At 41.7% G+C, this 17,020-nt stretch overlaps 1 protein-coding gene and 1 long non-coding RNA gene across 4 annotated transcripts in view; one reads left to right on the top strand and one right to left on the bottom strand.

Annotated features, from left to right (window-relative positions):
* The window catches only part of CTNNBIP1 (catenin beta interacting protein 1), a 27,839-nt gene extending 11,975 nt beyond the window's left edge, over positions 1-15,864 (bottom strand). The window contains exons 1-3 of one of the 3 annotated variants that reach the window (XM_032131349.1): positions 15,782-15,864; positions 14,484-14,584; positions 13,241-13,407 (exon numbers count right to left, since the gene is read on the bottom strand). In XM_032131349.1, coding sequence (XP_031987240.1) covers positions 13,241-13,407; positions 14,484-14,584; positions 15,782-15,834 — 321 coding nt within the window. In that variant the 5' untranslated portion in view covers positions 15,835-15,864. Of the gene's footprint in view, positions 1-12,561; positions 12,657-12,869; positions 12,928-13,240; positions 13,408-14,483; positions 14,585-15,781 lie in introns of those variants that run through there. The other 2 variants (XM_032131350.1, XM_032131351.1) reach the window with 2 other exon arrangements.
* Positions 13,407-17,017, top strand: LOC116454588. Its single transcript, XR_004244145.1, has 2 exons — positions 13,407-13,736; positions 15,797-17,017. It is a non-coding gene; the product is annotated as an uncharacterized LOC116454588 (long non-coding RNA).
* The last annotated feature ends 3 nt before the right edge of the window (positions 17,018-17,020 follow it).

Genomic DNA, 17,020 nt, shown 5'->3' with positions numbered 1-17,020 from the left:
TACACTTGCCTGGAGCTGTTAAACATAAAAACCTTTTTATGTTTAAAGAGTAAGTTTTTTTAAATCAAGCCATTCTTCAGCTGCAAGATTTCCACCCTGACCATACCAATGAGATTCCCAACCACTTGAGAATGAATTGCATTCAAGCTTTGCATTCTTTAGGAAGCTTTCAGCATAAACCCCAACTCCCTGGAAAAAACCAACAAACACTGTGATATGTAATTTCTTCTAGTAAAAAACCCCCAAATAGGTGTAACTTACCAAGGATTTGAGAAGAACTAGGGAGAAATGTAAACCATGCTGATTTTGACCAAAATTATTGTTTTCAACTGTGCCTATGTTATCTGAATACAGCAATTACAAGGACTGGCACTCAAAAACTGGGCTGGAAAACTCTTTGCACAGAATTTTTCAGACCAACCTCACATTCAATCACCCAATAGACAGAAGAGACTTTTATTTTTTAGATTTGTGACACATTTCTGAACATCTTTTACAACGGGTATCAGGGCCTAGTAAGAATTTATAACTTCCTATCCATCACATCAGACTCTAAGACAAGCTCAATGTCACAAATGAAGTGACAGTTCAAGCCCCTTTAATGTGCAAGGAAACAACAAATGCTGCTACTCAGGACAACATTGCAGCCAGAATCATGTAAAAAATAGCATAAATTGCTGTAGTTAATGCAGAATTTCTGATTAGGGTCGATATGCACACCTGCACCATTTGTTAATAAAGTCCAGATTAAATGTACCAAACGTACTCTCCCTTTTTTATCCTTTTTTTTTTTTCCCTTTTTGTGGTCAAAAATCAAAAGCTCATCTAGACTAATTCTACTTTTTCCTGGCTGTTCACCACTTCATGCAGATGTCCTCACCAAGAGGGAAACAACACTGGAGTAGCCAGAGCTACTCAGATGTTCTATACCCAGAGAAAAGCTGAATCGAGGTCAAAGTGCCAGCATGAGGTTCTCTCACTTAAGAGATCAGGCTGCTTCCCCAAACATGGTGAGGCTAAATGAGTTTTTAAGCTAAAATGTAAGGCACACTCATTGAAAAGAAACATGTTTTTAAAAGTACACATCACGGAATTACAACAGCATTAAGAAAACTGAGCCAGCATCAGGATGCAACATGCCAAGGGCAGGATGCTGGCAGCTGAGCGTCAGCTGATCAGCAAAGATAAAAACTGATTCTGTTCTACAACCCATACATCACCAACAAACTTATCAACAGCACTAATGAATCCCAGTGTTTATACTTAAAACACAGAATTAATGTATTTACCTATTCTTGCCAATATTATATTGCATATGAGAAACATTTCCTGGAGAACAGTATTTCGACTTGTATTCTCAGCACAAAAAGCCAGACAGGGGGACAGAAAAACAAGAACTGCTGTGTACTGGACTGAAGGGATCCCCACAGCATCAACAGAACTCCACTGGAAAACTGTTCATCCAAGGGAATGAATAGCCAAAGTAATTCCAAAGCCCAGAGACACAGTCACTGATACATCCTGGCCTAAGCAGAGAAGTAATGGGATCTCAGCTGAATTTCTGGGAATCATGTCCTGGATGGCACTACAGGAAGAGAGGCCAAAGGCTGGTGAAGCCACAGAGAATGCACTGTTTATCAGATCTGGAACTGGTCTCTCCAGGTAAGGATGAGGCAGATGTGCAGAGCCAACAGGAAAGTTTTGGCTGTCTGTGCTTACCTCTAGCAGCTAAACGTGGATCTACTCCCCAGTGGCAGTTTTCCATTCCTTTTTCACAAAAAAGACTGACCCGTGCATTTCAAAAGCTGCAGTGTTAGTCAGGAGTGATTGCATTCTTCACTAAACTGTGGTAAAAGACCAAATGCTTCAAGCTTGTCCTGCTGCATCCAACATACTACAAATGGACATAACTGGGTCACCTAATTCTCCCTTGTTTGCCAGGCACAGGCAATGAAATTTAATTCTCATTTATTTTTTAAGATGATTCACATGACAGAATAATAAAAACCAAGGATCTATATATTACAGCCAACACTGCCAGCCCAGCTCTGCTAAAGCAATAAATCTGAGTTTGAAAACACTCCCCCCGCTTTCCCAAGCAGTACAGGAGGTCAGCCAGGAACAGATGGGAAAGCTGTCCTGCAGCCCAGCACTTCCCTCCCCATGCTGCCTGCAGTGGGCTGGGTGAGGATCTCAGGAATTCCTTCAGCTCAGCAAGGCCCAACATGTGGACTGGGCAGAGCCAAGAACGCCTGACATCCCCATCTGTCTCCCACCAAACTCCTCTCCTGGGCTGGGGAAAGGCTGAGTGCAACCCCGGCCCTTGGCAAACCAAGCACAAGCAGCACCTTCACACAAAGCACTGTGGATTGAAGCTGCAGGTCCTGGCAAGGCAGGAAGTCAGAGATCAGAGCAAACCAGACACGCGTTTGGAATGAGGAGCTGGACTTCTACACCTACAAACACCGCGCTACTTTACAAGGATATTACCCAAGTAATGTAATAGCTAAGTACTTCCAATTTTTCCACTAGCATTAAGGAATACTTCTCACCTCTCCTCATTGTTACTTGTTCTGAAAAATCTTTAATGAAAATACAATATATTTCTTCCCAAAAATGAACTAAAAGACCACTGTGGCTTTCTCGTCAATTACTGACCCCAGACACAACAGTACATAATGAAAAAATACTGTAACTGCAGTTAGCCCCCCCCTTTTATTCCTTCTTCCTAACTAGCTTTAGAACATCAGCTACTGGGGTTTCACTTCAGAAAAATGTAGACCGGAGAAATCTGTAGTCAATCTCAGTTTAACTTCTCTGTTTTACCAACAGATGGAAACAGCTCCTAAGGAAACTCAAGCCTCACCAGCAAGAACTGTTTTGACTGAACGCCTTCAGAAGAAGATTCCAACACTGAAAATTACAGATTGGTAACTGTATTTCCTTCACTTCCACCTACACTGGTATGAATGCAAAACCTGGAAGGGACTCTGCTGGACAATGCCACAGATCAGTTCATAATTAAGAACTCCCCAATTCTTCTGACTCCCCTCTTGTCATCTTTTTAAATAAACAAAAATTTCACATCTCAACAGAAAAAGACACACACTAAAAAACTGCATTTTTATAAATTTTGCATAAAGGAAGCTACTTAAGCATCCCATTCAGTTTTAAAGCCATGCTCATTTAACGCAATGAGAAAGCAACATGAGCTTTTGTTCCTTCAAATTACATATTCCCCCCAACACTGTACTCCACTGTAATGCTGAAATTCCTAACAACCACATTTTACTGGCATAGGAAAACACAAAGTGCAACTGAGGAATCTGCACAGCCTAAATTAAGGGGGAAGAAAATAAAAAGGCAATAAGCTGTTGGAAAACGTAGTATTTTACATATTCAGTCTTAATAATTTAGGGTACTTAGAGCAGCCATCTGGCAAGTTCTTTAAAATGTAAGTCACAGCTGACTACCTCTTTAATATCTTGTAGCATTTCCAGTTACAGCCAAAAGAAATCCAATAGCAGTTAGTTCAGCTACTTTTTTTGTTGTTGTTGAATCTGACTGGTTCTGTTCAAGGCAGTTAAACCTTCAATTAATAGGACAGGATTATAAAAGCTCAGATAAGGAGTTATGGTGAATAAACCCGAGCACTGCAGGTTCCCTTTGCTCTACACAAGTGGAGTTAAGAGCAGCAGGAAGGGGTCCCTTTGACTCTCTGATATCATTATCCAAGGTTAAGCCATTACCCTCCACAGTTACACCACGGAGCACTTCAGTGCTTAAACATGGTCATACTGGGAAGCTTGGAAGTGCAAGGGGATGCTGCCCCTAATGTAAGCCTTGTTAATTTTCAAATGCCATTTTTCAGAGAACAGCTAGAGCCCAAAAAACCTTCCAAGCTGGAGCCTGAAACCTGAAGTCAGGAACCAGAGTCTGCAAAAACCCTGCTACAAATTTTCCTCTAATTCATTCTGACTCATGACCTTCAGTCACAGGCAGCTGGAGACTGGATTAATTCCCATCTCCAGAGGGATACAATGAAGAATTCATAACAGCTACCTATTTATAGGTGAACAGTAAGAGCTGAAATATTTAATACCTTTTTTTTTTACTTCGTTTCTATGTTCAGTGCTACCTTTTAGCTGACTTCAGAATCTGAAACCCCAGTGTCAGATTTAGGTCAATTTACTGTTGGAACTCCCGTGGTAGGTTCATATCTCTTAAATGTTAGATTTAAATTTTTAAAGAAATGCTACAGTCCTCCTTCTTGAAGAGGGACAGGCAACAGCCCAAAACATTGCCATTTAGTCATGAAACATTTATGAACACAAGCAGGGGTTTTTCTCCCCAGTGCTGGATCACCTTTCAGAGCTTCAGAACGGACTTCAAAAGTAGCAATGAAGTGCATTCCATAGAGCTTCCCAATATACCAAAACACTTCTTACATCAATGCTCAAGCTGACTTAAAAAATAAATCTAAAAAAATCCTAAAATAATCACCACTTTCATGAAATTAAAAATTTGCCTCCTGACCTTCAGGCACACACAAACCAGATGATTTTTCCCCCCTTCTCTCAAGGAGAAGGCACCTCTCACATCTCATACAGTTAAAAGAGGCAGCACAGGGTTTTAGGTAGTTCACGTCAGTCAACTTGAAGCCTCTGAAATTAAATGTAGTAACAGCAACAAAACCTGAAAAAAAGCCTTTCATTTTACAAAGGTATTCACACTTCAAAGATGAATGTGTCAAAAATTCTTTAAAAAGTGACAACACTTCGCTACAGTTTATACACAAATTCCATCCCAGTCCAAGAAACAATTCTAGAAGAATGTTCCAATACTTTACTCACAATGGTGCCCAACAGCTGGAGGGATGAGTGCTGCTCTCGTCCTAATCATGGGCATCTTCCACAGAGGCTCAGGCACCTCTTCTCCTATTTATAACAAAGCTACAAATCTTCTAGGCAGGAAATTAGGCCCTAATGACAGATAGCCAACGATTTAACTACCAGGTATCCCACACTGAAGAATTACTGCTGTTAAAAGAGTGTTCAGCATCCATCATTAAAACAGAACAGTACAGAAAAGCTTTGTGTGGATCTATCTGCAAATATTTTATTTCAGAAGCAGAAAATGAAGCTTCCAGCACATAGGCCTAGATTTGAGATGCCTTTTCTTTTCTCTGAGAAATTAGCTCTATTTTCATAGTTTTATTTTAATTTGAATCATAAACTAGTGGAAAAAATGGAACAACAGGTAAAAATTATCAACTACTTACAGGAATCAATAAATGATTTTCAACATACCCACCCCATTTTATATGGTTGGCATGCCATGCATTGTCCACACATGTACCCATGGAACACCTATGAGGTGTGATATTTTTTGACTATTAATTATTGACACCAATGACAGTCCCCAGGCCTGTTCTGTGGTCATGGCAGAACCTGAGCCAAGGCCAATTCCCAGAAATGCACAAGGAACAGGAAGACCATTAATCGTGGCCAGGTCAATCAGCTTTATGACCAAAGCCACGTTTTCAAAGCAGTTCTGCACAAAGTGGCAACACTGGACTCAGGATCCCCTGAGAACTTACAGATCATTAGTATTAAGTCTGGGGTTTGCTGAAGAGGGACATTTATAATCAAGAAACTAAAGTCAATGGGGTAAAAAACAACAATACACAGGACATAAACACACTGCACTCATGAAATATAACCATTGATAAAGAGTTACTTGACTGTAGAAGCAAGAAATTGGTTCTCTCTTCATAATGAACCTAAAATAAGCCTCCACGACCCAGTACAATGTCAAAATTGATGCAGGTATGTGAATGTGCCAAGGAGCAGGATGTTTTTTCTGCCTCTTCAGCAATTCTCAAGTTACTTAGAACAGGAAACAGAAACATGAAGAAGGACAGTCAGAATTACCAGCACTGCTAATGGTGAAGAACTTCAATATTTGTTATGTTCCCAACCAGTTTCATTAATAGTGTATTCATATTCAGATTTTTGACATTAAACTGCATCTAGTGCAAAAATTTGATGTTTCAGACAACTTTAACAAAAAGGCAAGTGACACTGTTAACCAATCAGAAATGAAAAGACAACAGTCTAAAATCACAGAATCACAAAATGGGTGAGCTTGGAGGGACCGCAGTGGGGTCATCGGGTCCAGCCTCCTGCAGAAGCAGGGCAAAAATCCTTAATCAAAACAGGCAAGATCCTAACTGAGAACAGGAAAAATTCCAGTAAGTATCTGTAAGCAGTTAAAATAACAATGACATTGAATTTCAATTCACAATCATACAGTAAAAGCCTCCGAGGGCCAGAAGTGCCATTTCTGGAGTCGAACTCCCTGTGCTGGCATGACCAACTTCTCCCAGCCCAAGTACACAGTTCTGGGTACATTTAACCTGAAATGGCAGAGGTCACAAGTGGTGGCACAGAAAGGCTTTCTCCCCACCGTGTGTGTACATATATCTATATATTTTATATATATCTATATGTATTTGTAGGCATTTCTCTGGTATTCATCAACACAGGATCTACAGATACCCAGGTATCAGAGAGAGATTTCAATGTAAATGTGGCCTGTGCTGCCCTGTAATTTTTACTGACCCCTGAACATCATTATTGCCAGGTCACAGACACACATTTTCACACTGCAAATGCCCATAAATCTTTTATAGTAGAGAGATTAGGGCTAACTAGATTTTTTAGAAGCAATTAAAACGTGAGCTGTTATTAGGTTGATGACTACTTAGCATTTTAGTATTTTGCAACACTGTATCAAACTACATTGTTAGGACCAGAGACTTTCAGATTAATAGTTCTTTACTACCAAAACTGTGTAACCATTGGACAACAACATGAAATAGTGTTCTGGCCTCATACATCAATAGAATTTGCTGTAAAATGTGACATACACAGCCCTTATGTCACCTAGTTATCTTGCCTTGGGAAAAAAAAAATCTTTTGTGCTGCTTTCCCCATGGATGCTCTGAATAACCAAAAAAAGCAAAGAAGAGGTTTCAGTTCTGAATCAAGATTTAATTTTCAAATCCATTTAAAGAGATCTATTATTAATAGCTCTTGCTGTGAGTTGAACTAAGAATTAATGGCTATTTGTCTAATGTGGCTACATGCCTTGATCATCTCTTTGGTACTAACCAGAACACAAACTCTGCCTCCTCAGTGATCCGTGAGCATCAGTAATGTTACTGGATAATATGGGCAAGAGACTTTTGCTCCTAAGACCTTCATAAAATAATAATCCATTAGACTTCTCCTGGATAGTGTTCCATAGGTTGGTCTCAGTAGCTCTTTTAATTATATGTGCAAAAGTATGCCAGCTTCTCTCTTCTCCGAAGGACTTACTCGAAACAAAAAGCACAAGAAAAGGATTTTTGTTCCCTTCTTAGGTCACCAAACAAGACTGCTGCAAAGATACCTGATGGAGAGAGGAAGGAAAAAAATCCTTGTCAGTTTTAAGAGAGGACTTTCAACATTCACTAGTTTAAAACAAATGCCTAATTACGCACCAATTTTACCACGGACATTTTGCTTTCCCTATGTTTTGGCCAAGTGGGATTGCAAGGAAGGAAATCTTGCCTTCAAGAGACTTCCTACTTCTCAGGAAAATGGATGCAATTTCCTTCCTCCCTAGCCACAATTCTGAATGTTACCTTAATTATATTAGCCGTGAACTGTGACATAAACCTGCATGGGGTCAGTGGTCTGACAGCTGAAGAGTCCCTTTAGCACTGTACAAACACATGTGGGCTGGAGAAAAGTCACCCACGGACTGCAGGGCCTTAAGGGTTTTAGCAAGGCCGCATCGGTTCTGGGACTGATTAATTCCTGAGCACAATGGAACTGGAAAAATCACAGGCAAGACACAACACATATACGTTAAAGGCAACCATATGTAAAAATATTTATTTAGATTAATCAAACTCCAATACATAACAATAGTAACAACAGGAGTTAGCCCAGAGACCATTCACAACAATGCTCAAGACCAGCTGATTCTTACACAAGTTAAAACCACTGTAAGATCCCAGATCACTTCAGAAGTTTCCAAGAGCAGGACTGCACCCAGCCGCCACCAATTTAAGGCAGAATGGGCAAAGAGAATGACTGGAAGTGCAGCCAGATTTCTGCAGCTCCCAAACCATAAGCACAGTTAGAGTACACCTTTATAAAGGATAGCTGCTCAACAAAAGGCAGGAGCCGATAGCAGTTAAATCTAAAACTGCAGCTACCAAGAGCAATGAAATGAATATATGAAAAACAAGGGGCCAAAACTGTAGTGCCTCACACGAGCTATTTCACATACAGTACTTTAAATAAAGATTAAAACATATTTTGTAAAAGCTAGTGAACTAAGAATCTTGACAGTGAAACAGTAAGAGAATGGTTGCAAACAGTTTGATGTGAATTGTGAAAGGCTTATTTTACTAAATTCATTGTAGCTGCTGACCACGATTTCAGCTATAAAAGTTCTGTTTAGCAAAACCTGACGTTTCTGACCTCTGAAGTTAAGCAAAACCCTTCACGAATTCCACATAAACCAATGAGTATTATTTGGCATCTACAGACATTCCTGAAAAAAGACAGCTAAGAAGACATGAATGCTCCTATTTTTCTCAATTTGGCATCAACTCTTAATTATATTTTAAGTGTTACTGCTGATCGGTTCTGTATAAACATTCAGTTAACTGTGTTTATCTTGAAGTCTGATATTGCCTCCCCCAACCAACTGAGCAAGCTGCCAAGGCACAAAGAAATTTTCAGTTTTCCACATAAGATCCAGCACACTCAAAGTTAGGAAACTCCATTAAAATTACATTAATATGGCAACAGGCACCAGAGATTCCACAGCTGCACTACCTTCTCCTCAATTCTACAAAAAGCCTTCCTTCAATTTACCTTAAGCTGTTTCAGGATTTATACTTCTCCTTTACAGCAACTCGGCTGCAAAAATTTAGGTCACATTTCCTTTAAAGGTACACGTCCATGTGTACTTATTTAAAGCTCAAGGAAATTAATTAAAAGCTCCTCACTGACTTCAGTGTGCATTGAATCAGGACCTGGATGAGTTCAGCGGCAAAACAATTACACTTTAATTAAACATCTCCACCTTCATGTGAAGTAGTCAACTAATTTTATGGAAGGATAAACTGAGTCAGAAGGTTTCTGAGCTTGGTCATGGTCATAAACAGAGTTGATTACTTAAGTTGTTTCCATATTTTTTAGCTGCCCTCATAACAAGAGAAAATGGACTTGCTGAAAATCAAATAAATTCTTGATCTGTGTATTTGCATGGAATGAAACAGAACATCCTGAGACAAGTGGAATGGTTGTACAAATCTACTGACTCCATCTCTGTACCCCAATCAGTAGCTCATTTAGTCAGTCACAGGAATTCCAATAATGCAAGAAGTTGAAATTATTGGGGATTTTTTGGAGATTATTAGGCTGTTTTGTTTGGTTTTAGATAGCATTAATAACTATATCTGTATTATTTTTGAAAACAGAAATAGGCTTGGCAGATTTGATACCTTAAAAACTTGGATGAATTTACTGAAAAGTAAGAAGTATGACTACACTTTCTGAATTCAGACTGACATTTAAACCATACATAAGCTCTGTAACATTCTGTCAGATCACCAGCAGTGAGGAGAAACAAGAATGAGCTTTCCTCACTTTTTTCAGCATTTGTTATATAATGCTTCCTCAACACCAAGGCTGAAAATAAATCTGAGAGTCAGGAGAGTGCTCTCCTTATTCAACTACTAACTAATGGGTTTTGGTTAATTTGCTGATCTTTGATTTCTTCTCACCTCTAGTTTTGCTCACTCTGCTCTATCTGCACTCTCATGCCAATGGAAGCTCATGGACAGGGCACAGCTCTTGAAAGGGAAAAAGAACTGTAAGAGTCCTCCATTCTCAGAGATACAACACTGAACAAAGTGGTTTGGGGTTTTTTTCCTAAATGAAATTAAGTTACTTGGTAAAAAGTTTTTAGCACATTTCAAAACTATTTGCATATCATTTCTCCCTTGTACTTAGAAGCAAGACCATTAAATTACCAACACTGGATGTGGAATAGGTGTATAGTGCAGAAGTGATTTCAGATGGCACATTTGTTAGGATTACAATTCTCCCCATCACTTCTGCACTATACACCCAATGGTGTGGTGCAGCTGTAACAGCTGCCTTGTCCTTGCTGCATTTCAGCAGGAAATCCAATCTGATGACAGCTTGCAGTAAAAAGAAATACAGTTTTGCCTGTGCATGTATAGAAATACTTCTGATACCAAACTTCTTTTTGGAAAAAATTCTCCAGGAAGTTTCTCCCAGCATATCCAACAGCAGCCTATAAAACCCTATTGCCTCTCCGTGCACAGCACTTGGGTGGATGTTTGATGCTTCAAACTAGGTCAGATGCTCAGGAGGGTGCTTTGCAGTCAACAACCAATTTAGGAACTGAAATACTTAGTAAAAAACATAAATGTTTGTGTTGGTCACAGACGACAAACACTTCGGAGAGGAAAAACTTATATTAAACACATATATAGATCAATTTCTGACAAACTGTTTCCTAGGCAAAGCATCAACCTTTAACAGCTTCACCACATCAGGCACATTTAGGTATTAGCTCTATTTGCCCACATGCAAGTGCAGGATGATTTTGAATTTTTGGCAGCAGATATGTATCACAGTCATTGTTAGTAATTAATTGTTAGTAAAACAAAATCTAGGTTTTGTTTCCATTCACTTTTGGTTCTGTTTAGAAAACAACACAAATTGTTTTGGAAACGTCTCTCTCCTCTTGCAAAGTGAAGTACTCTCAAACCCTGGATGGGGGAAAGGATGGAATAGAGCAGAAACTGACACAGCTACAGATTTCCCACAAAACTGGGATTCAGAACTTGCTTTCCCAAACACTCAACGGGATGTTCTGTCCAGTGACACTTAGGAGCATTAACTAATTTTTGTTACGACAGGGACAGAAGCTCCCACCTGTGAGCCACAGCCCTCGCTGTCCACACAGCTCCGGCCAGTGCGGCCCCGGCTCCGGTGATCACAAGGGGATTTATCACCGTGACTCCTGCCAGCCCAGGGGATGAGTTTCCTGCTGAAGATTTCACTGTCTTGCCAGCTGGATGTCAAAAAGAGTCTTGAAAGCACTTTTCTGTCCTATGTAACTTTTCCATAACTTGTTGCAATGCTTACAATGAACTAAAAGACAAAACTGCTTTAAAGCAGATTTGGGTCCAACCCATTACCAATTAAGTTTTCCAAAATGGCCTTTGCTTCTGCATTTGTCCAGTCCTACACACTGCTTCATAGATTTATTATTTCCGTGTACCACATCAACTAAGACAGCACACAAATCCCCTTACCAACAGCTCTAAATTACACCGAAGGAGCTGACAGTTTCTACCAAGATGCCAGAGGGACAAAAACTGTTGATGCTTTTTCAGCTAAGGACAAAGTGAAGCAACAGAAATGTATCTGAAGTACACCTGTCACCATTTTCCAGATGAATCTGTTTGTCGTGGCAAAAGTAGCTTTTAGCCTGGCAAGAAAACAAGCCTGTATTTTTAAAAGCAACAACACATAGCTTTCTGTATGCTCCCTCACCTTGAATACCTGTACTTTCAAAATAAACCCAACTGAAGTACATGTTTGGCCTCATTTTTCACCATTTACATAGAGGTTCTTCTTCAGCAGGCTATTTCACATCACACATGAGCTCCAAAAATAACCAAGGCCAAAAGAAATTGAAAGCCAGCAAGTTCAGCAGCCAAAAAAACTAAATATAGCAGGATTTTGTAAATGTATTTAAAAATGTGTTCTTAAATACTCTCTAAACATGCCTCTCACCATACTGGAGCCAGATTCGACCAGGACTGTGAACTAGCACACCTAACTTGCCTCCAAAGTCTGCTGGAGTTTGGTGTTTTGCTCCTTTTTTTAAATCCTCACATCTGCAGAATGTCTCATGCTCATCTCACAGAGCATCAAAGCTTATCCTGTTCAACATGCCAAGATGAGGAATAGACAAATAAAAGATGATATATAACAGAGCAAAATATTCTCTTCTTGAAGAGAAAGCAAACCCAAGTCTGAAAGGCAAACATGCCCTGATGAAGCACATCTGGATGGTGAGCAGAAACGAGGATCATGTCTCATTTGTCTCTGGAGCACTAATACATTCTGATCCAGAGGGTGATGCTGTCCCTCTCTCACGCATCTTCCCAACAGGTAAAAAACTAACGTGTGCCAACAAATACTGTCCATCTAAACTGAAAGTTACCGAGTGCTGCCTCAGAGGCTCTAGAAACACAATTTTTAGCCAAGGTAGGAATTACCCCCGAGGGAAGCCCTTTACTAAACCCTGTCCGAGAGGCGTTTTCCCAGGCGAGAGCCGGGATGCCGAGAGCATCGCGGGCAGACGGGGCTGCCCTGAGCGGGGCGTGCAGACCCGGCGTTTGATGGCCCGCGGCCGTGACACCTGCCCTCCGTCCCCACGGCTCCAGCGCACCTTCGGCAGCTTCAGCAGGAACGACTTCACCTGCCACAGCAACGCAGCCATGGCTGTCCGGACACCGCGGAACAGGGCGCCTCGTGACGTAAGGGGTGATGCCACAAAATTAAAAAGGCACCTCCCGTACCTGTGCCGGGGGGGGCACGGCCTGCCAGGGGCCGCGGCCCCGCGCCGGGGACGGGGAGCGGCGGCGGCGGCGCCGGCGGGGCGGCAGCGGGGAGCGGGGAGGCCCCGGGCCGGCTCCGCTCCGCCGGCCCGGGCGAGCGCCTTTGTTCGCGGCCGCGCACAAAGGGCACCGCGCTCACCTGGTGCGGGGCCGGCGGCCCCGGCGCTCCGGCGGCTCGGGCGGCGGCGGGGCGCGCTCGGCACGGGCGGGCGAGAGCAGCACAGCGGAGCCGAGCGGAGCCTCCTCCTCCTCCTCCGTCGTGACTCACCGCGGCGGCCCGAGGGAGGTGCCTGGGCGGCTCCGGGGGAGGGACCCGCCGCGTCCCGGCGCCCAGGGTAGCGGCGGCGCCGCAGGCAGCACCCGAGAGCCGGCCGGGAGGAAGGGGCGGGGACGCGGGGCAGGGCCGGGGAAGGGGCGCGCCCGCGGGGGCAGCGCTGGCCGGGCCCGCTGCGGCGGTGGCACCCCGCGGGCACGGAGCCTCTCCGCGGGACAGACGGGTCACGCACTCACCTTGGGAAACATCCTCTGGAGGGACGCGGTGGCGAGTGTCCCGGAGCTCGTGCTGTCCCTCCCGGTCCGGGGCAGCGGGACCCGCCGGGCAGCGCAGCTGCTGCGCTGGGGCCGCCCGAGATTCATCACAGCGGCGTCACAACAGGGTGTGGGGCCGCTCAGTAACCCTGCGCTAAGAAAGTTAAAGACACTGCAACATTCAGTACAGCTTAACTCAAGCTAATTCAGCCAATACAGAAAATGGCAACCTCCAACTGGAATAAATGGTCACTTAGTCACTGAAGCACTCAAAAATAAAGTAATGCTTCACCTACGTAGGGCTGAAGGAGAGTAAAACCGCAGTGAGCACAGAGAGGAATTAGTTAAAACTAAAAAACAAAGAATACAGAAGCCGCCAAAGGCTCTTCACCCTGCTCCATCTCATCTGCATTACGGTTTCCCACTAGGTTAACAGTAACCCTGCTTCCTTACAGGGTGCATTGGTGAGGACAGCAAGGTAAGTTCCTGGAGATAAAAATGCTTTGTGTACCAAGTGTTATTTAATAAAATGCATGTTTTCTACTCGGCATTTAAGTTAATTGCATAAAAATAGTCACAGTAATGAAATAGGTGGCACTTCCTTTAACAGCTTGCTACTTAATGACATCAAAGCCTGATGCCACTGAAATCCAAACCCCACTGCCAGCTAATGAAGGGCTTAACATAAAAGCCTCCACAAAGAGCAAACCCAAGCCGCTGACAGGAACAGGAATGGTGCAAATGTGCTGGGATCTGAGATCACTGGCACATACCCACAGCACAGCAGGCAGTAATGATTATTAATTATTTAAGAAAAGAACATAAGAGCTCCAGCATAAGCTGAAAAAAATATGCAGAAGCATTGCTCTGGGATCCTCCAGTTGGATTACTGTTAATTAGCACAGTACATGAGTCTGAGGGAAAGATCTAAAAGCATCTTATGCTAGTAGGAGCATATAATTAAGCCATCATTTGCATCCTTGCAATAGTATGAATTTCCTTACTGATAACATCATGGGCACAACACCATTTTATGACTAAGTACTGTCTAGCTCTCCTAATTCAGCTGGCTGACTGTACAGCAGTGCAATGCAATCTTACAGATCATCAATTTAACATCCTGCATTTATTTAGAAAGGGTTTTAGCAGGGAGAGATACAGCAAGGCTTCCTCTAGCCTAGGAGCATTTTCCTGCCCCACCTCAGTTTATGCCTTTCAAGCTTACCGAGATGTTTGGCTATCAAGCAAGGTGACATCTTGCCATCAGTCACTTGTATCATCGTAAGACATGATGGATGCTCAAGAGGACTCTCAACTATGCTAGTTCTGCAAGAGATAGAGTAAAATATTGTTCATGTTTTATGGGAATGCACAGGCCCTCCCAAAGCAAGCAAAAGGTAGAACTGCACTTGATCAAATCTGTTACCTTTCCAGTCATCACCCTGCTTGACCTAACCCTCAGCAAGGGAATGTTAAGAAGTTTAATTATCTAAGGGTTAAGTCTAACATTTTTAGAAGTAGTGTATAAAAACTTGATATTATTTCACAGAAATCTATCAGATTAAATGGATTTATCTTTTCCATAGCTTCTAACCTTTTGTTTAATGAGGCTGCTGTTTATTCTAGTAAGCCAAAACTTCATGAAATCTTTTCCTCTGAATCCCTACTCGACTTAGAAAAATTCTCTCAATTCACCCTGTCCTTCCTGATGTCCAATTCTTTCTTAATCAGCTCTGAAATTCATTTAGGATTCCTTCACAGCACAGCTGCTTCCACCCTCCAAGTCCCTCTGTACTTGCTGGCATCCCCCTCTCATTAAGGGCTTCCAGCAGCATCTGCACACACAATCCCTGCTTTCATCATCCATGATTCAGCCACACACAACAATAATAAAAACTCTTTCTCTCCAAGATGTGTGTGGTACCCAATGAAGGACTTGTTTTTAGTTTGGAATCTCTTTTTCTTTTGTTGATCTTTTTTATGTCAGACTTAGTCTGATAAATCCATCAAAATCATGCTCTGATGCAGAAACTATAGTGTGTTTCCTCCAAATTAAATGCAGTTCAACCAGTCTACTCTTTGCATACTTGAGACACTGTAATAAATGATGGAGGGCTGCAACAGTCAGTTGAACTTTCCATGACTAGGGCAAGCACAGCTTGTGTTAGAATATACTAGAAAATGAAATGGTTCAGCTGCCTTAGTTACAAAAATTAATGTTTCTACAGTCTGTGCAGTGAGGAAGAATGCAGAGCTATTTTCAAAGGATGAACAAAAAAGCCCGTTAATGTACGAAAGGCTATGACAATCTCTTTTTGTTAATCCAGGCTTAGTTTGTGTGGCAAGAAACCATCTCAGCTGTGTATTTTATTCAAAACCAGACGTGTTCCCAGATTGAATTTGGTTTTACACAGTTGCAAAACACACTCCTTTAGAACAACAGTACAGAACTTAATTTCCATCTCCACCTTACAAGGACATTAAGTGAAAAATCTAAAGAAAAGCTATTTACTCAGACATTACCGTCTCTGTCCACAGGGTCTGCGGGTGGCTTTGCCTGATGGATTCCAGCACATCTGCGACCATTACTGACCCATTTCTGGAGGCATGTTGAAAACATTACCAAGCAGCAAACTATTATGATAGCAAGATAAAAAGAGATGTTCCATCACTAGTACTCGTTTAAAAGAGAAATCTGCTGTTAGAAAGATCATTAACACATTATTGTGTTAAATTAGATATTTCAGTGCACAATACAGCAATGCCTTACACATAGTTATATCCACCAACCTTATGTCTGTATTTCCTTTTTTAAGGCCTTATTTTAGAGAGTACTTATTCTGAAACATTTTTATTTGTCCTGTCATAGTGTCAGGTACTTTCGGCCACCTTTCCAGATGCCTTTAATATCAGCAGCTCCCATTTCACTCAGGTGGGTGGCTTGGGTGTTTAAAAGTTACAGGAGAAAAATCTTGAGCTACATAACTCCAGTAATTCTCCCCTCACCCACACGTAAAACCCTATTAAGGTAAAGTTAAAAAACTTTGCTTGTAGCAAGACAAGGTGTCATATTTTCCACAACTCCTGAAGAAAAACTCCAACATGAGCACCCCCTTCCTCTCCTGTGTGTAGCTAAGCAGACAGAATTCAAATAAGAGTTTACTCCCCAAGAGAAAAACCTTCCCCAGAACTCAGGATAATTTCAAAATGATGGAAGTGGGGAAACTAAGATGCCTGCAGGCTGACTTCTATTTCTTTACAATGTAAAAATTATATTTATCCTTACATAGGAAGGGAATTGCCCTACTGGAAACAAAACCAAATGGTTCTATGTTAATTTGTCTGCCATTTCAGCCACTAATGATACAGCTTGAACTGCCTGGTCAGTAGGTTGTCATTAACACAGAGTTCTCTGACAAAATGAATTTGACTTTTACAGGCAAAGTAGCATGAGAAACCAAGGGATCTCTTAAGAAATCTTGTATTTTTTCTTCAAGACAAAGATAACTTGCTACTTTTCCATTCAAGATCAAAGAAGAGAAATAACACAAGGAGACAAAGATAGAAGAAAGAGAGACAGAACATTTGAAGCTTCAATTTTCTAACACTTTTTCCTTCAGATCAGTACAATCACTGAATTCACTCTATAGAGAAAGAAGATTAAAAAAGAAGGTTATATACAGCCAAAAAAGGACTCTGGGAACTTTGCTGATGTGTTTAAAGCTACTGTACTTTACAATTCTTATTTCAGAAGGAAAATGA

This window comes from Corvus moneduloides, chromosome 22 (genome assembly GCF_009650955.1).
Source record: "Corvus moneduloides isolate bCorMon1 chromosome 22, bCorMon1.pri, whole genome shotgun sequence".
NCBI lineage: Eukaryota > Metazoa > Chordata > Aves > Passeriformes > Corvidae > Corvus > Corvus moneduloides.
The sequence above is the reverse complement of the archived record's forward strand: the minus strand, read 5'-3'. Positions and strand labels throughout refer to the sequence as shown.